The sequence below is a fragment of the Dromiciops gliroides genome, chromosome 2 (genome assembly GCF_019393635.1).
Source record: "Dromiciops gliroides isolate mDroGli1 chromosome 2, mDroGli1.pri, whole genome shotgun sequence".
NCBI lineage: Eukaryota > Metazoa > Chordata > Mammalia > Microbiotheria > Microbiotheriidae > Dromiciops > Dromiciops gliroides.
This window is the reverse complement of record NC_057862.1, coordinates 424,353,891-424,380,810: the sequence shown is the minus strand read 5'-3', so window position 1 is coordinate 424,380,810 and position 26,920 is coordinate 424,353,891. Positions and strand designations below refer to the sequence as shown.

Sequence of the window (26,920 nt, the reverse complement as noted above, 5' to 3'; positions counted from 1 at the left end):
TTGAACCCAGTTAAAAAAAAAGAAAAAAAAAAGAAATGAGATTTGCCTGCCATGATATTTTTTTTTAAAGACCATGGTTGCTCTTGGTTGTCGTTGCTTCCCTTCCTAGATGTTAACAAACCATCCCTTTGATAATATTTCCTAGAATTTTTTCCAGGCATTGAAATTAAGCTTCATTTATCTGTAGGGTCCAAGACCCACAGTTCACCAGCTTTGCACAAAAGGGAAAGAGGTATCATTCTATAGTTTTCAGAATCTGCTGTCTTCTCTTTTTTAGAAAATTAAATTGCCCTTTTCCAGTCCTGTAGGACCTATTCCATTCTTCACAGTCTTTGAAAGATCACTTGACCATAACTCAATGGAGGCATCTGATTGTTCTTACAGTACTTTGGGATCTACTTCATTGAGGTCAGGTGCTTGTATTCATCAAGGGTAGCTGCTAGGCACTCTCTTAGCTATCTCCTCACTTGCCTTAGGTTGCACTCCCTATTAACCATTTTTGTTCATTCCTTGCCAGACCAAGGATCATTTTCCTTGGCCGAGAAAACAGGGGAAAATATCTGGATGGTTGACTTAGACTGGAAAAATAATGGGGGAACAAAGCTAGAGATTGGGTGGAGAGCCTCCTATAAAAGGCTGAAGTGTGTGGGAAGTGAGGAAGCATTGGATTTTTTTTAAATCACAGCGAGGTGTTGAGCCTAGAAGTGGTATAGTATAATGGAAAGAGGACTAGATTTAGAGCCAGAAGACTAGAGTTCAAATACTGGTTCTATTATTGCTTGTGTGACCATGAGCAAGTCACTCGGAATCCAGCTCTCAATCTGATAAAGCTGGTAACTGTACAAAGAATGAATTGGAAAGGATAAAGAGGAAGATCACTTTGTTATAATACTATAAATCTAGGACTGAAAGGGATCTTAGAAGTCATCACATCTACCTCATCCATCATTTTATAGATGAGGAAACTGAAAGAACTGCTCATTTGCCCAAAGTCATCCAAGTAGTATTGTCAGAAATGGGATTTGGATCCAAATTTATTATTTCAGAGTCAATACTCTTTCCACTGTACCAGAACCTGGGTAATAATAGGGGGAGTAGAGAAGAGGAGAAAAATGGTTGGAAGAGACTTTTTGAAGGAACCCTCAAGAGGGGGTTGGCAACTGATTGAATGAAGGGGCACGAGGGAAGGGAAAATAGTCAACATGAAAATTTCCAGCCTAGGTGGTGTCATGAATAGAAATAGAGAAGTCATGAGGAGGGTTAGGGTTAGCAGATATGGGCATGAGGGTGGGGGAGAAGATGAGGTCATATTGGGATATGTTGAGTTTAAGGTGCTGGTAAGACAATTAGTTGGAGATATTCAACTGTCAGTTAGATACATGGATTTAGATCTCAGAAAGACTCGAAATTTAAAACTGGGACTAATCTAAATAGACATGATCAATCAACCCATGGGAGTGAATTAGACTATAAAGGGAGACCATATAGAGAAAGAAGAGAGTCTGAGAGAGTTTTAGGACTTGGCAACATGTGCAATCAATCAACCTATCAGCAAGCATTTATTAAACACCCTCTGTATGCCAGACACTCTACTAAGCATTCCTCAAGGAGCTTACTCCAAAGGTGGGAGATAACTTGTACTTATATAAGCATATCCAAAATATATTCAAAATGAATGCTATAATAAGGTGTTTTGGGGAAAGAAACCTCTAGCAGTTTAGGGATTAGGAAAGGATTCATGTAGAAGGATGCATCTCCACACAATTTTTTTTTTTGCAGGGCAATGGGGGTTAAGTGACTTGCCCAGGGTCACACAGCTAGTAAGTTTCAAGTGTACTCAGGTATTCCTGAATCCAAGGCCAGTGCTTTATCCACTGCACCACTTAGCTGCCCCCTAGAAGGATGCATCTAAGATTGCTGGATTGGAGACAGAGGATCTGAGCTCAACTTCTAGATTTGCCCCTTACCTTGGTAAAGTCACTTAACCTCCTTCAGCCTCAGCTCCCTCATCTGTAAAATGAGGGGGAAGGACTAGATAACCCCTTAGTTCTCTTCCACATCCAAAGCTATGAACCTACGAACTTTTGCGTAGGAAGCAGGAGAAAGAAAAGAAAGTGGTGAAGGAGGCTGGAGAGTGGTTGGCAAGGTAGACATTTGGAACATTGAGAGTAAATGAGGTCTCTCAGGTAGTAGTAACAGCATGAGGAGGAGGAAGGAGAAGAGCAGGAGCAATAGTATTAATAGGAGTAGGGAGAAGAAGAGGAGGAATAGTGTAATAGTAATAGGAGGAGGAAGAAGAAGAAGAGTAGAAATAGTAGGAGAGGGAAAGGAGGAGGAAGAGTACAAGGATAGGTAATAGGAGGAGGAGCAAAAGATTGAGAGTTGGAAAGAACCTTAGACATCCTCTAGTCCAAAGGTTGTTAACCAATGCGTGTCATGTATTCCTTTGTCAGTGTGGTGAAGCCTATGGACTCTCTCTCAGAATAATGTTTCTAAATGCATAAAACAAAGAAGAAGGGAGGAAGCATTTATTCAAAGCCAATCATGTGTCAGTCACTGTGCTAAACGTTTTACAAATATCTCATTTGATTAAAAAAAAAAACTACAAATTTTACCATAAATAAATAAAACATAAAATTATAAAGAAAACCAAGTATATTGAACTACTGTTATCAAAATATAAAAAAGAAGTTCAGGGAACCCAGGTTAGGCCCCTGATTCTAGTCCAACCACATCATTTTACAGAGAGTGCACATTTTCTATGGTGTTTTAAGATGTACCACAGGAGGCGGCTAGGTGGTGCAGTGGATAAAGCACTAGCCCTGGATTCAGGAGTTCCTGAGTTCAAATTCGGCCTCAGACACTTGACACTCACTGGCTGTGTGACCCTGGGCAAGTCACTTAACCCCCATTGCCCTGAAACAAACAAACAAACAAAAAAAAGATGTACCACACATTCTTCTCCCAGCATCCCTCTGAGTCAGGTAGGAAGTAAGGATCATTTCCCCTACAGATGAGGAAACTGAAGGTCAGAAAGATAACATGAATTGTTGAACTAGTAAGTGTGACAGTTGGGACTCATACCTCTGCCCACTGACCCCATGTTTAGTATCCAGGGGTTGGAGAGAGAGACAGGAACAAAGACTGGAAGTGACTGGGGAAAGGCATGCCCACAGTCAGGTAATTTGCATTACATTTAGATTAGGCCCCATTGCTTAACTTTAAAGTAACTAAATATTTTTTTTGTGAGGCAATTGGGGTTAAGTGACTTGCCCAGAGTCACACAGCTAGTAATTGTTAAGTGTCTGAGTCCAGATTTGAACTCAGGTCCTCCTGAATCCAGGGCCAGTGCTCTATCCACTCTGCCACCTAGCTGCCCCTGTAACTAAATCTTCTTAAGCAAGAGCTCCAGAGGCCAGATTTTCAGGCTTTTGGAAGGACAGAATCACCTTCTAAGTAGGTGGCAGGATATCCTTATGGAAGGAGGTGAGGGGTTAGAGAGGAAATAGAAAGGGATAGAAAGAGAGAATAGTAACTCTCTTTGGCACCAGTGGTCCCTGCTGAATTTGATCCAGCCCAGGGTCTAATTGACTCATTTTCAGTAAAACCACTAATTTTCCCCCTGATGGTTTTTGGATTCTATTGTAAACTACTTGTAAGCATTCAGGCTCCTGTTTATATAAAAACCAGTGACAAAATGAGGACAACAGCAATCTATGTGGGCAGTGAAGAGTTTTGTTTCAGCAATAGGAGAGGGGGGAGTGGGAACCAAGGAGATCTTGGACCTGAGAAAACACATTTTCCAGGTTTGCCTGGAGGGAGGACAGGATTAAGAAAAGAGCCAGTTATTAAGACTCCCCAGGATGCCTGGAACACAGTCATTTAAAAGCTCTCTTGACCCTTTACAGAGTGGTGTCCTGAAATGAGCCCTAGGCTGGAAGGAAAGAGCACTGGGTTCTAATCATAGTTCCACCCCTATTCTTTGGGAAAGTGGCTTTCTCTCTTGGGTCTCTGTTTCCTCTTCTTTAAATTGAATGGGTTGGGCAAAGAAGATAGACCTCTAAGCTCACTGCCCACTCTCCCACTCTTTGTTTTAGAGGCTATCATTCTAAGTTGTGAGCTCCTTTCCAGCCCTAACCTTATATGCCCCATAGTCTCACTTTCCATATTATGAGGTTCCGTCCAGCTCGCATATTCTGTTATTAGGAAGCTCCTTTCATTGTGTAAATTAGTGAAGGAGAGAAAGGAATTCACCATCAGCTCCACCTCCAAGCACGGATCTTGCGGACAAGGCTTTGTCCTTAGCAAAGTGAAAAGATGGATGGTGGGAGGGACAGGAGTTGGGTGGGGGATGGGAGGCATGAGCCAGCTGGGCAGGATTTGGCTTGGGGTGGGGTGAGTTGGGGGAGCTCCCCTCCTGGACCAAACCCAGGATTGTTACCAAAGGCTATTTCCAGGCCAGCTTGAAAACTGACCCACCAGTGGGCCTGAGTAAGCCTTGCCAACCTCCCTGCACCACATAGGACGTTGCACCTCATCACCGAGGGAAAGAATGTAGCAGATGGTCGATGCTTGGGCAGATGAGCTAAACAGCTTTTCCTGCCCAGTGATGGGGGAGGCTCCTGTTAAGTCCCCCACACCCAATCTCTCTCAGCTCCCCTTTTGCTAGGGCCCCATCAGGCCAGGCCAAAGAAACACAGGCTGGGATTGTGAGGGGGCAGAAGCCGGGAGCCTAGGGGCTGGTGTGACATAAACTCTGAGAATCCGGAGACTCGTGGGGGATGATCTTACAAGATTTAGAGGCAGCCCTGTTTAGTGCAGAGAGCTGGAGGGTGTCAAAGCACCTGGGTTCTAGTCTGGCTCTGCTACTAATCATCTGTGTGATGTAGGCAGGATTCCTAGTCTTCTCAAGGCCTCATTTTCCTGATTTCCTTAACTAAAATGGGGGGGGGGGGTTCAATGATTGAAATGTAAGGTCTCTCTGACATTTTGTATTCTGACATCCCTTCCAGCTCTAATATCGTGTTTCAAGGCCCCTTTCATTTCCGACCTTCAATGTTCTAAGGCCCTAATAGTCTGTGTCTAAGGTCCCTTTTCATTCATTTGTGGTTTTTTTTGCAGAGCAATGAGGGTTAAGTGACTTGCCCAGGGTCACACAGCTACTTAAGTGTCAAGTGTCTGAGGTCGGATTTGAACTCAGGTCTTCCTGAATCCAGGGCTGGTGCTTTATCCACTGTGCCACCTAGCTGCCCTAACTTCTTTCTTTTAACAATCCATAATGTCCCTTCCAACCCAGGTAGCATATATGATTCTCTGATTGATTAGGTGGAATTAGCATTTGGAAGCTCCTCCTATAAATGGCATGGGACTGTGGAATGTGGCAAACACTGAGCTCTCATCCTGGCCTGGTGTTAACCATTAACAGGTAGGAGATAATTACCTGGCAACTTTAAAAGTAGGTTTTGCCAGGAAAGTGTCCTTGTTACCAAAAACTTCCTCCAGCAGTCCCAGAGCTCACTGCTCAGGACTGGTCTGTCTTCTTCCCAGCATTATGAGGTTAGAGTTGGACCAATGCTCCTGGCCTTCCCTCCCAAAAATCCCCCCAAAAAAGGAAAAGAGAAGACCCAAGTCCAGAGATCAAGACCCTGAAGAAATAAGACTTACAGGAAAAGCAGCTTTCTAAAAGATGAACGCCAATCTACTCACCACCATTACAAAGTTGGGAATCCAAAACCAATCATAAAAGCAATAAGCCCACATTTCTGTACTTGATTACAAAATGCTTTTTTCATAGTAACCTTTATGAGGTAGGCAATGCATAAAATATTATCATCTCCATTTTACAGATGAAGAACTGAAGTCAGAGTGTGGAAGTGATTTTCCCATTAATAGCTCACATTTCTCCAGTCTTTTACAGTTCACAGAATCATAAGATTTAGAGCTAGGAAAAACTTTAGAGATGATGTAGTCCAGGGCTTCTTATACTTTTTCCACCCACAACCCCTTTTTGCCTGAGAAAATTTTATACGACCCTGGGTATATAAAATAGGTATCCATAACCTTTTATTGTTGCCAGATTTTTTGTGACCCCCCCACACATTCAGTTATGTGACCTCATGTGGGGTTGTGACCCAAAGTTTAAGAAGCTTTGATCTAGTCCAACCTTCTTATTTTACATAAGGGGAAACTGAGGCCCAGAGAAGGAAAGTATCATTCAGGTAACAGAGCTGAGATTCATATTCAGTGTACTTTTTATTCCAATTCATTGCCTTCTAAATTTACAAAGTGCTTTTTTAATAACAACCCTGTGTTAGGAGGTACAAGACTTATTGTTTCTATTTATCTAAGAATGAATGAACCCAAGACCCAGAAGGGTTAAGGGACAAGCATTGTTTTTGGATTCAAAGGATCTGAGTTCAAATCCTGACTGCTTACCACCTCTGGACTTTGGATTCCTCATATATAAATGGAGACACATGAACTAGAGGATCTTTAAGGACCTTCCCAGCTCTTAAATCTATTATTTGTACAAGACCACAATTAGTATGTATCAGAACCAGGGCTCAGATTTATACCTCCTGAATCTCATTGCAGGGCCCTTTCCTTTATACCTTTATGTCTTTTTTATCTGGGAATGCTCAGATTATTTGTAGTTATTCTCATTTCGTGAGAGTCTAAAGCAGAAGCCTAATCCTTTTCCCACATGACGCTTTACTTAAAGGTAACTATCATGATCCTCCCTTCCCTCACTCAAATCTTCTCCAAGCTAAGTGTTTTTGTTCCAACATTCCTTGAAGTCCTTCACCATCCTGATTGTCTTCCTTTTGGCCTTCTCTTGCTTATTACTCTCCTTTCTCAAATATGGCAGGCAGAACTGAACTAAGCCTTCTAAATGGGTCCTGACCAGGGTAAAAGAACAATAAGGCTATCATTGCCCAAACCCTGGACACCATTATCCTCTTCATCCAGCCTATAGGTTTGCTGACTGTTATGTTGAACTGAGCTTGCAGTCCACTAAGACCTCCAGATCTTCTTCAAAAGAACAATAACTTTTTTTAACTCGAATGTAGTACTATTTACCACTATTAAATTTCATCTTATTTGATTTAGTCCATTGTTCTATCCCATGGAGGTCTTTTGGGATCCTGACTTTATCATTCAATTATCTATCCTCTCAAGTTTTATTTCATCTGCAAATCTGATAACCATGAAATCTATACCATTAGCCAAGTTATTTATAATAAGGTCAAATAAATACAAAACCTAGGACAGACCTTTAGGGCACTCTTCACTGGAGACCTTCCAAGTTGTTATCTACCTTGAAGCAGCTAGGTATCATAGTGGATAGAATGAAGGGCCTAGAGTCAGGGAGGCCTGAGTACAAATCTAGCCTCAGACACACAATTAGCTGTGTGACCCTGGGCAAGTCACTTAACCTCTTCTGCCTCAGTTTCCTCACCTGTAAAATGGTAATAATACCTCATAAGGTTGTTATGGAGATCAAATGAGATATTTGTTCAGTACTTAGCACATAATAGATACCAGATAAATGCTTATTCCCTTTGCTCTCCCACCTCTGAAATCTTTAGGACTCATTCAACCAGGTCTGAATATACCAGACTGTACTCTTGGATAGCCCATGACTCTTCATCTTGTTTACAAAGTTAGCATGAGAGACATTGCCAAATGCTTTGCTGAAATTAAGTCAACAATATCTACATTTCCATAATCTCTCTCTCTCTCTCTCTCTCTCTCTCTCTCTCTCTCTCTCTTTTCAGGGCAGTGTGGGTTAAGTGACTTGCCCAGGGTCACATAGCTAGTAAGTGTCAAGTGTCTGAGGCCAGATTTGAACTCAGGTCCTCCTGAATCCAGGGCTGGTTCTTTTCCATAATCTCCCAATCAAGTAACCCTGTAAAAAAGGAAAAAAAAAAGGATGGATCATAGGAAGGATTTATTACGCACCTGCTGTCTGCCAAGCACTATGAAAAGTGCTTTACAAATACTGTTTCATTTGATCCTTACAATGACTATAGGAGGTAGGTGCTATCTCTAATTTAGAAGTTGAGAAAACCGAGGCAGACAGCATGACTTGCTCAGGGTCACCCAGCCAGTAAGTGCCTGAGGCTGGTTTTGAATTCAGGTCTTCCTGACTCTAGAGCCAGTGCTCCATCCACTGCATGACCTAGCTGCTGCTTATAATCACAGGATCTTAGATTTAGAGCAGGAAGAAACCTCAGCCATCAACTAGTCCCACTCCCTCATTTTACAGATGAGAAAACTGAGGATGAGAGAGCTTTAAGTGTCTTGCTTCCATTCATACAGAGAGACAGTGGCAGAGCAAAGATGTGGAACCAGGTCCCCCAATGCAAATCTTGTGCTCTTTCCTCTGTACTATGGTGTTAGGAGATGAGGCTAGTCTGCCATGACCTCTTCTTGGGAAATTCACAGTCTCATGCTTATCACTGCTTCCCTTTCTAGATGTTCACAACCCATCCCTTTATTGTATTTTCTAGGATTTTCCCAGAAACTGAAATCAAGCCCAGGGTCCCATAGATGAGAAATTTTGCTCTTTTCCTGGTTTTGAAAATTGGGACATTTGCTCTTATTCAGTCTTGTAGCATAAATCCTATTCTCCACAGTCTTTCAAAGATCTCTGCTGCTGGGAACCAGGAAAACGTACACAATGATCAGTTCCTGATTGACTTAGCTCTTCTCAGCAATACAATCCCAAGAAATAACTGATGGAATCTGAATGCAGATCGAAGCATACTATTTTCGCTTTCTTTATTTTGTTCATAGTTTTTTTTCCTTTTGTTGTGTTTCTTCTTTCACAAAATAACTAATATGGAAACATGTTTTACATGATTGCACATATATAACCTTTGTCAAATTATTTACCGTTTGAGGGAGGAAAAAAAGGGGGGAGGGAGGGAAGGAAGGAGAGAGAAAAATTTGGAACTCAATCTTATTTTTTAAAAAATGAATGTTGGGGCGGCTAGGTGGCACAGTGGATAGAGCACTGGCCCTGGAGTCAGGAGTACCTGAGTTCAAATCCGGCCTCAGACACTTAACACTTACTAGCTGTGTGACCCTGGGCAAGTCACTTAACCCCAATTGCCTCACTAAAAAAAAAGAAAGAAAGAAAGAAAGAATGTTAAAGATTGTCTTTACATGCAATTGGAAAAATAAAATACCATTAGAAAAAAAAAGAAAAAAAACCTCAGCTGCTGGCTCAATAATTATATCAGCTAATTCCTTCAGTATCCTGGGATGTAGTTCATTCAGGTCTGGTGACTCAAATTTATCAAGGCAGTCAAGCATTCTCTTACTATCTCCTTACTTAACGTGCTCCAATTCCTTATTAATCATTTTCGTTACATCTTTTCTAGTCCAAGATAATTTTTTCTTTTTTTAATCATAAAAGTATTTTATTATTTTCCAGTTACATGTAAAGATAGTTTTCAACATTTGTTTTCATAAGATTTTGAGTTTCATATTTTTCTCCCTCCCTCCCTTCCCTCCCCCCTCCCCAAGACAGAAAACAATCGGATATAGGTTATATATGTACAATCACGTTAAACATATTTCCGCATTAGTCATATTGTGAAAGAAGAATCAAAATAAAAGGGAAAAACTTAAAAAAACAACAACCCCAAAACAACAACAAAAAAAAGGAGAGTCCAGTTCTTTTTTGTTTTTGGTTTTGTTTGGTTTTTGGCCAGGCAATGAGGGTTAAGTGACTCACCCAGGGTCACACAGCTAATAAGTGTCAAGTGTCTGAGGCTGGATTTGAACTCAGGTCCTCCTGAATCTGGGGTCGGTGCTTTATCCACTGTGCCACCTAGCTGCCCCCCACAGTTCTTTTTTTCTGGATATGGAGAACATTTTCCATCATGAGAACTTTGGAGTTGGATCATTGTATTGCTGAGAAGAGTTAAGTCTACAAGATCATTTTTCTTAGCAGAAAAAAGAAAAGTGAAATGAGTTGAGCAGTTCTGCCTTCTCTCTTTTACTTTATCGTTGTCCCAACCCTCCTGAATAGCCCTTCCATCTCTCTCTCCCTCTCTCTTCCTTTTGTCAGATATGACTAAAATGCCCTTCTCATTGCCAGCAATCACTGCCAGTCCCAGCTTGTTCTGAACTTTCCCATTCTGTAAGCTCCTCTTACAAGATCCTGCAACACTTTGGATCATTACCTATCCTTACTTCTATCACCTTTATATCCTCCTTAAAGTCTTATCGATCTCTTTAGACAACACCCTCTTTCCTTCTTCATTGGAGTTGTTTCTGTTTGTTTCTGTTTTCAGAACTTCATTCTTAAGAGCTTCCTGTCCCCTTTGGACTGGCTTCCATCACAGAATTTTAGGCAACGGGTTCCTACCCAGCTTCCTCTGAATGCTTTAAAATCTATTCCCTGGGGGCAGATAGGTGGCACAGAGGATAAAGCACTGGCCCTGGATTCAGGAGGACCTGAGTTCAAATTCTGCCTCAGACACTTGACCCTCATTGTCCTGCCAAAAAAAAAAAAAATCTATTCCCTAAATAGGATGCCTGTAAGACTATGCCTGCATTTCCTCTCTTCCTCTAGCAGAGATTCTAGGATGGAGTGAGTGGTCATTGTGTCTAATTCAGCAGCCAGTTCCTTCTTGTTGGTGAGAATCAGGTCCACAGTAGATCCACTTGTCACTTTCTTCACTTCCCATAAAAGGGAAATTTTTCTACCTCAGAGAGAAGGAACCCTCCTTCAGCCTGGCTAATGGTGGCCCCAACTACTCATGTGCCTACTCGGCCCATTAGATAAATAGGCACTTCTCTCCCCAGTGCCCATCTATCTCTGGGCCTTCTCCCCAGGGACCTCTGTTCTGCTATCCCCCCAGGTGTTTGGTGATACCGACCAGGTTCAGATGACGTCCGAGGGCTCAGACTGCCGCTGCAAGTGCATCCTGAGACCCCTGAGCAAGGACGCCTGCAGTCGTGTCCGCAGTGGAAGCATGAGAGTGGAGGACTTCTACACGGTGGAAACTGTGAGTTCTGGGGCTGATTGTCGCTGTTCCTGCACGGCGCCACCTTCTTCCCTCAACCCCTGCGAGAATGAATGGAAGATGGAAAAGATCAAGAAACAGGCCCCAGAACTCTTCAAGGTATGTGGGCTAGGGCTAAGCAGGTGTCCATCTATGGGAAAGGAGAGGCACCACAGTGGCTGGGGGGTGGACGGGCTGGGAAGGAGGCAGGTCCTGGAGGCAGATTCAGGTGATTATAGGACCGGTGAAGGGAACCCTCTATCACTCAGCAGGAAGTCATCCAAAAAACCCAACTTCTTATACTCAAGCACAATGGCAAATCACCACCACTCCAATGTAATGTCACCAATCTCAATAAATTGTATAATCATACAGTGTTAGAGAAGGAAGGGACCTTACAATAACGAAAATTAGACCTGAAGAGCATGAGATGATAGAACATAGAATGTTAGTACATAAAACATGGAATAGGACCTTAGAATACAGAATGGGACTTTAGAACATAGAACATTAATGTTGGAAGGGACTCTAGGGACTCTGACTCCTTCATTTTACAGATAAAGAAACCGAGACCCATGGAGAGGAAGAGATTTGGTGAGGGTACACAGCTCATTAAGACTGAGGATCAGAATATAGGCTTTCTTACTCCTAGTATGTTATTATCCTTTCTGCTCTCTCTTCCAGCAGCACATGGGTTTCATGTCTGTCCTAGAAATTCTAGGGAGTCACTTCTACATGCTTTTTGTTTAGAGTTTTGGCAGAGCTCTGCTTTTCAGTTCTATCTTCCTTCTAGACTCTAAGTAAGGGTGTTTTTCCAGGTCCTAGATCTCAGGCCCTCTTTTGGGGGGGGGGGTGGAGGTGGGAATGGATGAGTCAGACTCCAGCCTCAGGAAACTGAGCCAAGGAGCTGAGGATCAGCTCTGTCCCTTGGGGTCTAAGTAAAGCGTAGGAGTCAAACCCATATTTCCTGTGTGCATTGGTTGAGGGGAGGGATGAATATTATTGAGGTTGGAGATTTAGGAGACTTCCAGAGAAGGGCAGCCTCACCAGTAAGTAAGACTTTGGAAGGAGAAGCAATTATATCAAATGTCATGAGATGGAAGATATTAGTGAGGGGAGAGTTCTGAGGAATAATCATTGCCCACATGGTTCTTTGGAGAAATGGTGGGATGGGGTAGGTGTACATCAGGGAAGGCAGGAAGACAGGTGGGAATCCAATGGAAAATAAGGAAGAGCTGGGGAAATGGAATATTTGAAGGGATGAGGGGAGAGGAGCTGGGAGCAGCTATTTCTGAAGTCATGGCCTTTGATGTCCCTCCCCGCAAGAGCTGTTTTGTGTGATAACCTCCCCCCTCATAAGTCCTTTGGCTTTTTATGCCAGCCCTTCCACCCCCTCCCAAGGGAGCAGTGACTTCAGTTAAAGGTCAATCAGGACAATGTCCTGGGTGTGTGCTTTTTGTCTCATCATTTTTCCAGTTTGATGTGGGGAGGAGACCTGAGCCATGGAGTCAATAAGGGAAAGGGTGTGGCCTCTGTTTCCCTCTTTGCTCACAGACCAGGCAAAGTAACATCAAACACTCATGGGAAGAGTCCGGCTTTCCAGGCAGGAAGGGGACCAAGAGAAGGGAGGGTAGATGAAAGCATTAAGAGGCCCCAGGAACTGTCCCATGCCCCCAAGACAGAGGGTGGGCTCAGAGCAGGGGACCCCAATGTATCAAACATAGGAAATTCCCAGCTTTAGGCTATTGTGAGGGGTTGGGTTTTTTTCTTCTTGGTGGTCCTCATTTACTATTGGCTGAAAGAAACCTTAGAATGTGGATTTTCAGAACTAGAATAATTCTTAGAACATAGAATGCAATGACTAGAAAGGACCTTTAAAGTTGGAAGGAAACAACATAGAATGTTAGAGCTAAAAGGACTGTGGAACATACATTGTTAGAACTGGGAGTGCCTTTAGGATGTAGACCATCAGGGCTAGCAGGAAGCTTAGAACATTAAATGTTAGTGCTGGAAGGTACTTCAAAACATAAAGTATTATGACTTGGAAGGAACCTCAGAATGGAGAATGTTAGGACTAAAGGAAAGTGGAAAGGGGCCTTAGAACACAAATTATGAAGACCGAAGGAACTCTAGAACATAGGCCATGAGCTAGAAGGCCCCTTAGAACACAGAATGTGAGAAATTGTTAATGCTGGATAGGTTCTTAGAACGTCGAATATGAGTTCTGGAGGGGACATTAGAACAGAAACTCAAGTGCTTTAAGGTAAGAAGGAGAAACCATAGAAAATAGAATACTGGGAATGAAAACACTTTAGAACATAGTGCTCGAAGGGACCTTAGAACAAAGACTGTCAGAGCTGAAAGGAATGTTGGTCTAGTCATTTGATTTTACAGATGAAGAAATTAGAGTTCAAGGATGGGGAAGTGACTTCCTTGGGTTTACACTGGGAGCTGGTGGCAGACAACAGACTGGAACCCCGGTTTGTTGAGTCCTGGTCCAGCATTCTTTCCACTAGACCGATTTTCCTTAAACCCAAGTACCAGGGCAGCTAGGTGGCGCAGTGGATAGAGCACCGGCCCTGGATTCAGGAGGATCTGAGTTCAAATCTGGCCTCTGACACTTGACACTTACTAGCTGTGTGACCCTGGGCAAGTCACTTAACCTCAATTGCCTCACGGAAAAAATATATATATATATAAACCATTCTAGAATTTTTAAAAAAAACCCAGGTACCAAAGAGACCTAGGATGGGAAGTATAGACCTCTGAAGTCATCTAGTCCTACCCCCTACCCGGTGTATATCTCTTTCTGTTACAAAATCCAGCTTCTACTTGACCACCCACAGTGATAAGAAACTCACCATCTTTTGAGGAAAGCCTTTCCAATGTTGGGGAGCTCTCATTGTTAGGAAGTTCTTTTCTATTTCATGCTGAACTCTGTCTCCTCCAATTGCTTCAACCTGGAGCTAACCAGAATAAATCTAATCTCTCTTTGCTGTGACAGCTTTTTAGATAGGTGAAGTAGATTCTTAGATGGAAATCAATCCTAGTTCAACAGTGATGGAGCCACAGTGGCTGAGAAGTTGAAAGTGATGAGAAATATTTACTAGAGCTCTCCCTTATTGCTGTCAAAGCTTCCTGAGCCAGAGGTTATCTGGTCCAACCCCTTGCTAGAGCATGAATCCTCTCTACACCATCCCCAACAAGTGTTTATCCAACTTCTGCTCAAATACTTCCATTGACAGGGAGCTCACTATCTCCCAAAATATTTTGGGGTCCCAGATAGGGGCCTCTATGTGGTCTGGGAATTTTGGAAGAAAACTGTGGCCTTTTTTCTTTATAGCTCCAGTCCATGGTCGACCTCCTGGAAGGGACATTATACAGTATGGACCTGCTGAAAGTCCACGCCTACATCAACAAAGTAGCCTCTCAGATGAACACCCTGGAAGAGGTGAGAGGGTCTGAGTCCCCCAAGATGGCAACAGGATGTGGAGCTAAGGAATGGAGTAGGACCAAAATTCCATTTGGGTCAGAAATAGGGCACACTTTCCCACGAATCTTGTTTGTATGAAATCTGGAGTCTGGGAACCCCAGGCCACCAAGAAAAGAAGGCTGTGTTCCCATCCCTACCTTCTCCTCTTCAGGGGCATCTAGAGTAAAAGGAAGGAGCCAGCACCAGCTCCATCTCTGCCATTCAGGGGGCCAAACAAATGGAACCAAGTCCTTCCTGGGTCAGCCTTGATCCTTTCAGAACCAACATGGAGATTTGGTGGAAAGAGGGATTGTCTTAGAGTTAAGAGACTTTGCTTCCCTAGCATATTACCTGGCATATAAAAGGTGCTTAGTAAATGTTTATTGAGTGAATGAATGAGTTTGAATCCAAGCTCTGTTACTTTCTAGCTGTGTGACCCCGGACAAGTCACTTCCTTTCCCTGAGCCTCAGTTTTTTCATCAGGAAAATGGTAATAATAATCCTTTTCCTCCCTGCCTTATGCTGTTTGAATGTTCAAGTATGACAGAAATGTGAGTTGTTCTAATTCCTCATTGCTTTGTTACCCCAAAAGCCTACTTCAGGTCTAGGTAGCCTCCTGACCTACAGGGAATTATGAGACAAAGAACATCCATGGGTAACTCTCCACTAATATTGTTATTAGAGGCTGCCTGGGAGGAATGAAAAGAGGACTGGACTTGGAGTCCTGGTTTCTGGACCTAGATCTAATACTTATTTGCTATATGACTTTGATATTCCTGCCTGTGGGCCTTAATTTTCTCCACTGTAAAATGGGTTTAATAATGCCTGCACTAGGGGCAGCTAGGTGGTGCAGTGGATAGAGCACTGGCCCTGGATTCAGGAATACCTGAATTCAAATGTGGCCTCAGACACTTGACACTTACTAGCTGTGTGACCCTGGGCAAGTCACTTAACCCCAATTGCCTCACCAAAAAAAAAAAAAAATGCCTGCACTAATCTACCTCACAGTGTAGCTTTGACAATATGGTGAGATAAGGTGAATAAAATGCTGTGTAAACAGTAAGTAATGACGAAGCTAACAATTATAGTGTTTGTACAGGGCTTTATAAAGTTACCCTATGTATGTCGATTTGTATTGCTGGCATTGAGCCCAAGGCTCGGTTCACAATAGGGAATAGTTAATAAGTGTTTGTAAGTGAATGTAATTGAGCCTCATTCTCTTCACCTGTACAGTGGGGGTAGTCATCCTTGCACTCCCCTGGACCATGGAGATGAAAGCGATTTGTAAATGGTAAAAACATGAGCAGTTATTCTTGTCCTCTGTCTTTACTGGCTGGGTCTCTAGGCCCCATCTACCTGGCCCCACCCCCAGGCCTTCAGCTGGGAAAAGGCCCCTGTCCCTTAAGGCCTCCCACCTTTTTCTTTCTTTCTTTTTTGGGTGAGGCAATTGGGGTTAAGTGACTTGCCCAGGGTCACACAGCTAGTAAGTGTCAAGTGTCTGAGGTCAGATTTGAACTCAGGTACTCCTGAATCCAGGGCCGGTCCTCTATCCATTGTGCCACCCAACCGCCTCCACTTTCCTTGTCTTTCAATTCCCTCAGACTCCTCTGGTTTCAGTGTGGACACACTTCCGCTTCCCTTTTGTGCATCTGAGAGAGAAGATGGGTTTTTCGATAATTAATAATGATCAGCATGCACATTTACATATTTTCTCCCATTTAAGCTTTGAAATAACTCAGTGAAGTATACCAGTATTGCAGGTCTCATTGTCTCCATTTAACAGATGAAGAAACTGTAATCCAGAGAGTGGCAAAGCTTGTAGAATGTCCACTTTGGGATTATTAATAGTAATTAATAGTAATCTTTTTTCTTTATTAATAGTAATCTTATTATAATAGCTGGGCAGCTAGGTTGTGAAGTGGATAGAGCACCAGCCTGGAGTCAGACTCACTTTGTGAAGTCAAGTCCAGCTTTAGACACTTCCTAGCTGTGTGAACCTGGGCAAGTCACTTAACCCTGTTTGCCTCAGTTTCCTCATCTGTAATATGAACAGAAGGAGGAAATGGCAAATCATTCCAGTATCTTTGCCAAGAGAACCCCACATGGGCTCATGAAGAGTCAGACATGACTGAACAACAACAACGATATAATGCTTTAAGGTTTGCAAAGCACATTACAAATATTATTTCATTTTATGCTCAAGACACCCCTGCAAAGCAGGTGCTATTACTATCTGCATTTTACGGATGGGGAAACAGAGGCAGGTAGAGGTTAAGTGACTTGCCCAGACTTACTAGACTAGTTTCTGAGGCAGCATGTGAATGCAGATCCTCAGGTGACTCCAAGTCCAGTGTTTTATCCACTGCACCACCTAGCTTAATGCACAGCTGAGAACCTACACTTCTTGACTATCAAGTCAAAACCCTTAACTACATTTTTTAAGCTATGAAAAAAAATCACATGCTTTTGTTTAAAAGGAAGGAAGGAAGGATCTCATATGGTTGAAGAACTCTCATAACTCACATCCTAATAATATAATATATACAATAGTGATGACTAGCATGTGGTACTTTATGAGAGAACTATAGACATGGAACTGAAGGAACTTGGAGGTCATCTCATCTAAAGAGGTCACCCTATAATTTTTTTATTAATAAAGTGAATTTCAAGGAAGTTATGTGACTTGTCCAAGGTCACAAAGGTGCTAAGTGGCCAACCAGGGATTTGAACCCAAGTTCTCTGACATCAAATCTGTGTTCATCCCACAGCACACTTGTGCTTCAGGTGATGCTCCCTGACTTCTAGTCATAGAGCATTGTGGTCTGTGAACAAAGTTGACTTTATCCAAACCATTAGCAAAAAGTATGTATTAATGACTGCATCAAATCCTCACAACAACCCCAGGAAACAGACACAGAAAACCTGAGTGTGAGTCCAGACTCTTCCATGAGCTTGTATGATCCTGGATGTGTCACTTTGGCACAGTCAACTCACTGAGGTTCAGTCTCCCCAACTGTAAAGGGAGAAGAATGAAATACATACTGCTTCTCTCCCAGGGCTGTTGTATGATCAGCTGAGGTACATGGAAAAGCAGCCTGTGGGAGAATCATTCTCCCACTTTTCCAGTGAAGTAAATGAGATTCAGCAGTAAAGTAATTTGTGTAAGGTTACATGGCTAGTAAGTGACAGGGTGAGGACTTGACCTCAGGTCTTACAACCTCACTCCAGTTCTTGTGCTCTCTCTACTACATAACACCCTGGGGTGGTAGACAGGATGAAATTATTATTATTATTATTATTATTTGGGGGGCAGGGCAATGAGAGTTAAGTGATTTGCCCAGGGTCACACAGCTAGAAAGTGACAAATGTCTGAGGTCGGATTTGAACTCAGGTTCTCCTGAATCCAGGGCTGGTGCTTTATCCATTGTGCCACCTAGGTACCCCAGTAGACAGGATGAAAGGGGATATAAGTAAGGAGTGAATGGAGAGATGCTGGAATGCAATGGTAATAATTACAATAGCACTATAGAGCTTTGTTGCTGTTGTTTAGTCATGTCCTATTCTTCCTGACCCCATTTGGAGTTTTCTTGGTAGAAATACTGAAGTCCTCGGCCATTTCCTTCTGCCGCTCATTTTACAGATGACGAAACTGGGACAAACAGGGTTAAATGACTTGTCCAAGGTTACACAGTTAATAAGTGTCTGAGGTTGGATTTGAACTAAAATCCTCCTGTCCCCAGAGTTGGCACTCTATCCATTGTGCCATCTAAGACTTACTTTCCTCACAATAGTCCTGGGAGATAGTGTGAGAATTATTATTTCCATTATACAGATAGGTAAACTGAGGTTCAGAAAGTAAGTGACCTGTCCCAGGTCATTCAGCTACTACCAGTTCTAGGACTTGAACCCAGATATTTCTTTATTATAATTTTGTTTTTTTGGTGAGGCAATGGGGGTTTAAGTGACTTGCCCAGGGTCACACAGCTAGTAAGTGTCAAGGATGTGAGGCCGGATTTGAACTCAGGTCCTCCTGAATCCAGGGCCAGTGCTCTATCCACTGCGCCACCAGCTGCCCCAAACCCAGATATTTCTACCCAAAAGTTCAATGTTTTTTCTACTACCGTTTTATACTTCTTGTCCCTGTCCCTTACAGACGATTAAGACAAATCTTAGCCGGGAGAATGATTTCATGAAGGAAAGCGTGGCCCACCTGACCCACCAGATGAAACGTTATGAGAACTACTCAGACATCATGATGAGTATTAAGAAGGAGATTTCCAGCCTGGGCTACCAGTTGCTACAGAAGGATGCAGCTGCTGGCCCTGAGAGCAAAGCCCAGGTAAGCCAGAGCCATGGATCATGTTCATCATGGCCCTTGGCCCCAGAACACTTTCCAGTTTGCAAGCTGATTCCTCACAAAAACCCCATGAGATACATCAAGCAGATGTTATTATCCCTGCTTTACAGTGAGGAAACTGAGAAAGTCACTGGCCTAAGGTCCCACAGCCAGAAATAGGAGCGTGGCGCCCCTTCTTGGCCACTCCTCCCAACTTTCCAGGCCTGGTTAGTTTCCAAAGGATGACTGGCGATTCCTCTCAAAAGGTTCTAGGGGTAACTCTGAGGGCTTATGCTTCTAGTACCATTGCTCCTGAGCCGTCCCCCCCATTGTTTCCTATTAACAATCAACCCAACACAATAAATAAGTTTTATGCAAAAGTATTTACTAAGATGGGATTGGTTAACAATTGGTATAAGAGATTCTCACAGATACAGCTCCATGGGAAGAAGAGGCTCACACTGAGAGGCCAGTGGGAGTGAGGCCACATGGGTTGACTGATCCCTAAGATGCAGAGGTGCCAAAGGGTGACTTATCACTTCCGGTGCTTTAGGGCTGGAAGTCCTTTCTTTAGTCCATAGCCAGCATTCTTCTTTGATACAGAGGCTCGTCTTCCTGGAAGCTTCCTTCCTCCTCAGGTGACTGTCTTTGCACATCTGCTCGTCCTCAGTAGTCACTCTGTTGCTTGTTTTGTCTCCTACCAGTCCAGTATCTCTGATTCTAGCTGGATGCATTTTTTGCTACTGCTCTAATCTCTCCAATTAAAGGGGTAGGAGCAGGAGAAGAGACCCTTTTCTGCCCCCAGCCCCAAGAGTGATTCCCTCTCAGGGGCTTGACTCTGAAACTGGAATCCTCAACTCCATAATTTGAAATCCTCCACCACTGAACTGGACAACCACTTGACTGATAGTTGTATGGGGGAAGAGGAAGGGAATTACCATTTACATAATATGTATCACCTGCCAGACATGGTGCTGCTGAGTACTTTACAAATCACAACAACATTGCAAGGTGGTGTTCTTATCCCCATTTTCCAACTCATTGTGACCCCTGTTTGAGGTTTTTTTCACAGAAATACTGAAGTGGTTTGCCATTTCTGTCTCTAGGTCATTTTACAGATGAGGAAACTGAGGCAAACAAGGTTAAGTGACTTCCCCAGGGTCACATAGCTAGGAGGTGTTTGAGGCCAGATTTGGACTCAGGAAGATGAGTCTTCCTGATTCCAAGCTCAGTGGCTTTCTACTCTATCACCTAGATGCTCCAACAACAACAATAACACCTGCCAGGGAGCATCTAAGCACTTATCAAATTATAACTTTCAAGGTGCTGTTATTATCCCCACTTTACAGTTGAACAAACTGAGGTAAATAGAAATTAGGTGATTTGTCCAGGATCACACCACTAGTAAGTATCTGAGGCTAGATTTAAACTCAGGTCTTCTTCAGTCTGGGCCTAGCACTCTATCCACTGAGCTGCCTCTGAGCATAGGCTCAGAGACATGTCTGATTCTTTCAGCCAAATCACAAGATATTTCCCATCTTCATCTGCCTTCATCCAATGGCCAAAGATCTATAATCCTGTCAAGTTGATTAAAATAATCATTTGAACATTGTGGTAAAGTCTTAGAAAAATTCCTTAACAGTTTGCTCTGTTGGTTGACTGATTGATTCATTTAAGGGGCCTGAATTTTCTAGGATTTCATTAGTTGAGATGATGAAGTGAATAGAGCTCCCAGCTTGGAGTTAAGACCTGAGTTCAAATGTGGCCTCAGATACTTATTAGCTGTGTGGCCCTGGCCAAGTCACTTAACCGTGTTTACTTCAGTTTCCTCATCTATAAAATGTACTGGAGAAGGACATGGCAAACCACTCCAGTGTCTTTGCCAAGAAAACCCCAAAAGGGACATCACTGAACAACAACCACCCTTACAAGAGGAAAAATAGCTCATGTTTCTATCATGCTTTCTTCACACCAACCCTAGCTATCAGGTGAGATATGTTAGGAGATAGATGATTCAGTCATTATAATCCCCTTCTCACACTCATCTCCATTGACAATTACAACAGGCCCATGAAAGAGGCTCTCACCTTTAAACAGATGAGGAAGTTGAGAGTAAGAGTGGACTTGTCCAAGGTCTCATAGCAAGTTAGTGGCAATTGGAGCTGAAACCCCAACTTTCTGATTCCCAGTCCAGTGTTTGTTCGTTCTCTCTCTCTCTCTCTCTCTCTCTCTCTCTCACACACACACACACGTACATATTGGGCAAAAGTTAAAAAATTCTCAAGTGAAAGCAATGATCAGGAATTGTCTTATTGTTTGTATTGGTCTGAATCCTCCACCGATCTATGGAAATGGGATAGAAGGAGATTTCAACTCAGTGAAAAAAATACACAACCCTACATCTTGACAATTAGAGCTGCCCCCTAATGGAAAGTTGAAAGACCCCCTGTCAGGGATGATAGAGAGGAGATCCCTCCTTTGGTCCAAATTAGGCTAGATGTTTTATCAGAGTCCTTCCAATTCTGGGATTCTGGGATTACTAGTAGTATCATTAATGACAACAATGTATTACATATGAAATGTGGACATTTAAAATAAACATCAAATGAAAGCCATGCTTTACCTTGGAAAGAAGACAATTGGCAGGATTGGGAATTGGATTATATATGTAGTGTTTGTCATATTACCAAGAGTTTCTTTATAGATTGTAAATTGTGGGATCTAGAAGCATCAAATATTTGATTTGGAGGGGACCCCTTAGAAGATCATAGAAAGGTAGGAGTGGAATTAACTTAGGGGCCAGATAGTCCAAGCCCTCCATTTAAAAAATGATTCTTCCCTGATCTGCTTCAACAATAGATTATGTAATGGACTTGGCCAGTAGGGCCCCCATGCTGTTATAGTGAGTTAACACCAGAGTCATCTGAGTAGTAATAAAAAATAACATTCATCCTCATAATAATAATAATAATAATAAGGAACAAGCTCTCCAAATGCCTATACACTAGAAACTACCCCTAGTAATGGAATAATGAGGTCATGTTGTTCAGTCATTTCAGTTGGGTCCCGACTCTTCATGACCCTATTCGAGGTTTTCTTGGCAAAGATAACAGAGTAGTTTGCCGTTTCTTTCTCCAGCTCATTTTGCAGATGAGGAAACTGAGGCAAACAGAGTTAAGTGACTTGACCGGGGTCACACAGACAGAAAGTGTCTCTGCAACTCTACCTAGCTACCTCCAATGAAGTCATAATAACCAGTAAAAGGTTGAGTTTGGAGAGTGAAAGATTCCTAGAATGTCAGACCATAAAATGTAAGCTGTTATCTAACTTTGAAGTATAGAATGACCTACAATGGACCCTAGAACATAGAATATAAGATGTCGTAGCTAGAATAAACTTTAGAGGTCAAACCTATCATTTTACAGATGAAGAAACTGATACCAGAGAGAAGTGACTTACTTATGGTCACACAGCTAGTAAATTACACTACCAGATCTCCCGACTTCCACACCCACTACTCTTTGTATTCCTCCAGGGACAATGGGAAGGGCTAGTCACCTGGACATTGACTTGAGAACTAGAAATCTATTCCCCTAATTCCAAACCCCTGACAAGGATAAGAGGTGTCCCTGCCAGCAGTTCTAGGAGCCTTTCCCCCCTTTTTTTCCCCTAGGAGACAGCTGGTGGAAAAGGCAGAGAAGCCAGCAAATATTCTGGAGTCAAGAAAAACTTTGGGGACAAGGCTGTCCCAAGGCCTCCCAAAGACAAGCTTCTGAAGGTGGAGAAGGTGAGGAAAGACACTGTGAAGAGCAAAGCCCTGCAGGCCACAGCTAGGCCCCGGGCCCTCCCACACCAGCAAGCTGTGATCCGAGGCATCACCTACTACAAATCCACAAAGCAGGAAGAGGTGAAGGATGCAGCTGGTAAGTCTCTTGAGGAGGAAGATTCAGATTTTTCTGATACAAGTAACATTAGGAGATTGCTGAGCATCTGTGGATGTTGGTGCTGCTAGGAATTGGTGGGTGGGATGGCAAGGGAAATAAAATGTGGAAAGTGAGACCTTTTGACATAGAATGAGAACGTAGAAAGGGAACTTAAGAAAAATAGGATGTTTTGGGACAGCTAGGTGGTTGAGTGGATAGAGCACCAGCCCTGGAGTCAGGAAGACCTGAGTTCAAATCCAGTATCAGACACTTACTGGCTGTATGACCCTGAGCAAGTCACAACCCCAATTGCCAAGAAAGAGAGGAAAGAAGAAAGGAAAGAAAGAAAATAGGATGTTAGAATTGAAAAGGACTTGAGAATACAAGGCTGTTAGAGCTGATGAAATCTGAGAACATAGAATTTGATCACATATGCCACCAAATGTTAAAGCTAGAAGGGACGTTAAATTGTCAGTGTATAAACTGAACCTGTTGTCCAGAGTCCAGACAGAAGTTCATACAATGGCAGGACTTCCCCAGCGTCAGGACCTCCCTTCTGCCCAGCTCAACCAAGAAGAGCCACGACCTGGCCGCATGTCTCCACATTTATTCCTTCCCTCCCTTTGCCAAAAAAAAAAGGCACTCAGCAGACAAACAGCTGCAGGAATCCGACTTTGCCAACAAGACCTGTGGGAACCAAGGCCTGTGTCTGGCAAGTAGCCCAGGTCAATGGCAAAGACTCTGCAAAGGGATGCTAGGCCCTAATGTCCACCTTCCCATTCTGGCTGGGCCAGGCCTGATGTGTGAACAGGAAGAAGACTAGGAAATGCTGATGTGCCCTTGATGAATTGTTAGCACATCAAAGGCAAGGGAGGCTGGGGAAGAACCCGGTCTAGACAAGGTCTGACTCCCTCTTCCCCTCAGTCACCCCAGTAGCCCTGGATCCATCTATCTCTTGTTTCCACTGCAGAATGAAGGGTGCAGCTAAGTGAGCTGGAATGTCCCTTTGAGCTTTCATGTTCTATGTTCTAGCATTTTGTATTCTTGAGTTTTAATGGAAAATAATCTGGATTTAGGATCGGGAGACCTGGGTTCATATCCTGACTCTGGGGTAAGATACTGTAGCTCTCAGTTTCAGTTTCTTCATCAGTTAAATAAGGATAATAATACTTGTGTTGTCTATCTCATGTTGTTTCTTGAAAAGTTCTTGGTAAAATGTAAAGTATTATCTAGATACATATATGTATGTGTGTATATGTATATATGTGTTTTTCATATGTTTCAGTTGTGTCCTTCTCTTCATGACCCTATTTGGAGTTTTCTTGGCAGAGATACTGTGGTGGTTTGCTATTTCCTTCTCTAGCACATTTTACAGATGAGGGAACTGAGGAAAACCAGGTTAAGTGACTTGCCCAGGGCCACCTAGCTAGTGACTGAAGCTAGATTTGAACTCAGGAAGATGAATCTTCCTGATTCAAAGCCCAGTCCTCTCTCTACTATGCCACCTAGTATGCATATATGCATATATATACGTGTGTGTGTGTGTAATTCATTGTTCCAGGGTCCTTTCCACCACTGAGATTCTGTGTTCTGACACTATGTTTTCTTCACTTGGTGTTAAGGTGAATCTCCATGATTTACCCTTGCCTCCTTTCCCAAAGGCGAGCTAGGTACAAGATGGTAACTCTAGAATGGGATGAACACTCAGAGGCCATTTATTCTGGGACATGTTGGCAAACATTTAACAAGTGTGGTAGGAGATGGATGGGGAGGAGGGATACACACACACACACACACACACACACACAGGACACACTGTTATGTTTAATCTGCACTGTTAATAAGAAATCAAGCCCTGGTTTATAGTGATTGTGAGTTCTGATCTCCCAGGTATAAATACTCACAGTGAAAATCAGCTTTTTCTTTCAAGCTGACTCCAGCCCACCCAACCCCTTCATTTTTCAGTTAAGGAAACTGAAGCCAAAGAAGTCAAGTGACTTGCCAAGGTCACAAAGGTAATAAGTGGCAGAGCTGGTATTTTAATTCAATTATGGATTTCTAGGAGACAGCTCAGACTGATTGTGAGCCACTTAATCCCTTGTTTCCTCGGTTTCCTAGTCCATAAAATGGGAATAACATAATTATACTAGCTTCCTCACAGGGGTGTGTGTGTGGAGGGGGGAGGCTTGTAGACTTTAAAGTCCTACTGAGAACCAGAAAAAAAGGAGAAAAAAAAAGTCCTATAGAAATGTTATTATCTCTTAGTGGGCAGCCAGCTGCTTACAGCTGTGCCCCTGAATTGAAGATTTGCAGAATTGTAGGGGAGAGGTTATAGGTGAGGAATGTGGGGATGGGATAAAAGGGACTCTGGTTAACTTTGCATGGTGTTTGACCATCACTCTGATGGCCTGGTGGGAAGAAGAGGTTAAGTCAGTGCTTAGAGGCCAAGGTTGGTTTGTTTCGATGGTTTGGGACTAGAGGCCAGGGATAAATAGGGATGCTGTGGTCACTTTGTGTGTTGTTTGACCCCATCACCGAGACAGCCCGGTGGAAAGAAAGGGTAAAAGATTATTGCTTGGAGACCAAGGTTGGTATGGCTCTGTGGTTTTTGGCTACAGCCCAAGGAAAAGTCAGCCAGTAGCTAGGCTGATGGAACAGGGATTAGGCTGGGGATTTGAACTCTGCCATAAATGAATTGCAAAAACTCCCCCTACCCTTCTACCCCCCCCCCACCTTGCCTCAAAAAAAATAAAGAAAAGAAAAGAAAAGGTGAGGGGAACTCTCCTTTTTAGAACCAGGCTGGTCTTGCCAGTAAGCAAAGATTAAGACATTTCAAAGCCAAATCAGATGGCGGGAGGAGATAATCCCTAGGGGAAAATTGAGGAGGGTAGTGTACTGGAAGCAGCTTTGGACTGGGTCCTCAATCCGTGAAGCACGGGATCTCATCAGCTAACTAGTCCCTGGTCCAGTCACTTCTGTCCAGCCTTCATTTTGTCCAATGAAAGGGTTGGATTATATGACCTCTGAAGTCCTTTCTAACTGTAACATTCTATATTCTTTCCAGCCTTAAGATTCTGTATTCTAACTTTCTATGTTCTAATATCTTTTCCTGCCCTAACATTCTATGTTCTAATATTCTGTATTCCAGGATCCATTCCAGCTCTGACATTTTATGTCCCAAGGTCACTTCCAGTTCTACCATTCTTTGAGTTTAGGAGTTATTGCCCCAAGTGAACCCCTTCATTTTTCCAACAGCTGTAGGAGGGAGAGGCAGGGCTGGTAAGGAGCCTTTGTCCTGCTGCCAAGTTGTCTTAAGTAACCTCCTTAGAGAGTGGAGTTGGATGTCTTGATTCTTAAGGAGAGGGACCGATGTGATTGATGTCTGGTGGTGGTCGCAGGAACAATCTTGTCTCCCTGGGAGTCAGTGTACAGAGCGGGTGGCTTGGCACCTTTAACCCCCATAGCAAACAAAGTGAAGACAACAATAAGGAAGCACAGAGGGGGAGGACTAGGACAAAAGGGAGAAAGAGATGAAGGGAGAGTGGGAGGGTGTAAAGACGGAATCAGGCTCCATACCCTGAGGGTCAAAGAGTGCTAGACCCTAGGACACAGAATGTCAGAGGCAAAAGGGACCTGAGAACAGAGGATGTCAGAGCTGGGAGGGGCCTAAGAATATAGCATGGGAAAACATAAAGCCTAGATTACTGGAGCCAGGAGGGACCCTAGAGATCTCTTGGTTCAACTCTTTCATTTTGCAGATAAGAAAACCAGAAGCTAGAGAGAGAAAGTGACATGCCCCATGTCATGTAAAGTGCATGGTGGAGCCCATGTCTAAAGCCCAGGTCTCTTCCTCTGTTCTCTCCACTCCCACACTCCTCTGGTCCCAAGGCAAGATGAGGTGTCTGTCTCAGAAAAGACTCAGGGTTTACCTCAAAGTCAGCATGTTCCAAACAGTTTTGATAACAAGCAGGTCAGGGTGGTTGGAATGTAGAGCACATGGCGTGTGGGGTGGTAGGAAGGAAGGAAGGGAATAAGCATTTATATCACGCCTACTGTATGCAAGCTACTGTGCTAAGCACTTTGGAAATATTACTTCATTTGATCCCCCCCTCCAGCAATCCTGGGAGATAGGTGCTATTACTATCCCTATTTTACAGATAAAGAAACT

General features: G+C 43.1%; 1 protein-coding gene across 1 annotated transcript in view; it reads left to right on the top strand.

Moving 5' to 3' along the window:
• OLFML2A (olfactomedin like 2A) overlaps positions 1-26,920 on the top strand; it is a 47,315-nt gene that overhangs the window by 9,680 nt on the left and 10,715 nt on the right. Inside the window, exons 2-5 of the mRNA XM_043989112.1 lie at positions 10,878-11,141; positions 14,365-14,472; positions 18,647-18,832; positions 22,503-22,752. Coding sequence (XP_043845047.1) covers positions 10,878-11,141; positions 14,365-14,472; positions 18,647-18,832; positions 22,503-22,752 — 808 coding nt within the window. The remainder of the gene's footprint in view (positions 1-10,877; positions 11,142-14,364; positions 14,473-18,646; positions 18,833-22,502; positions 22,753-26,920) is intronic.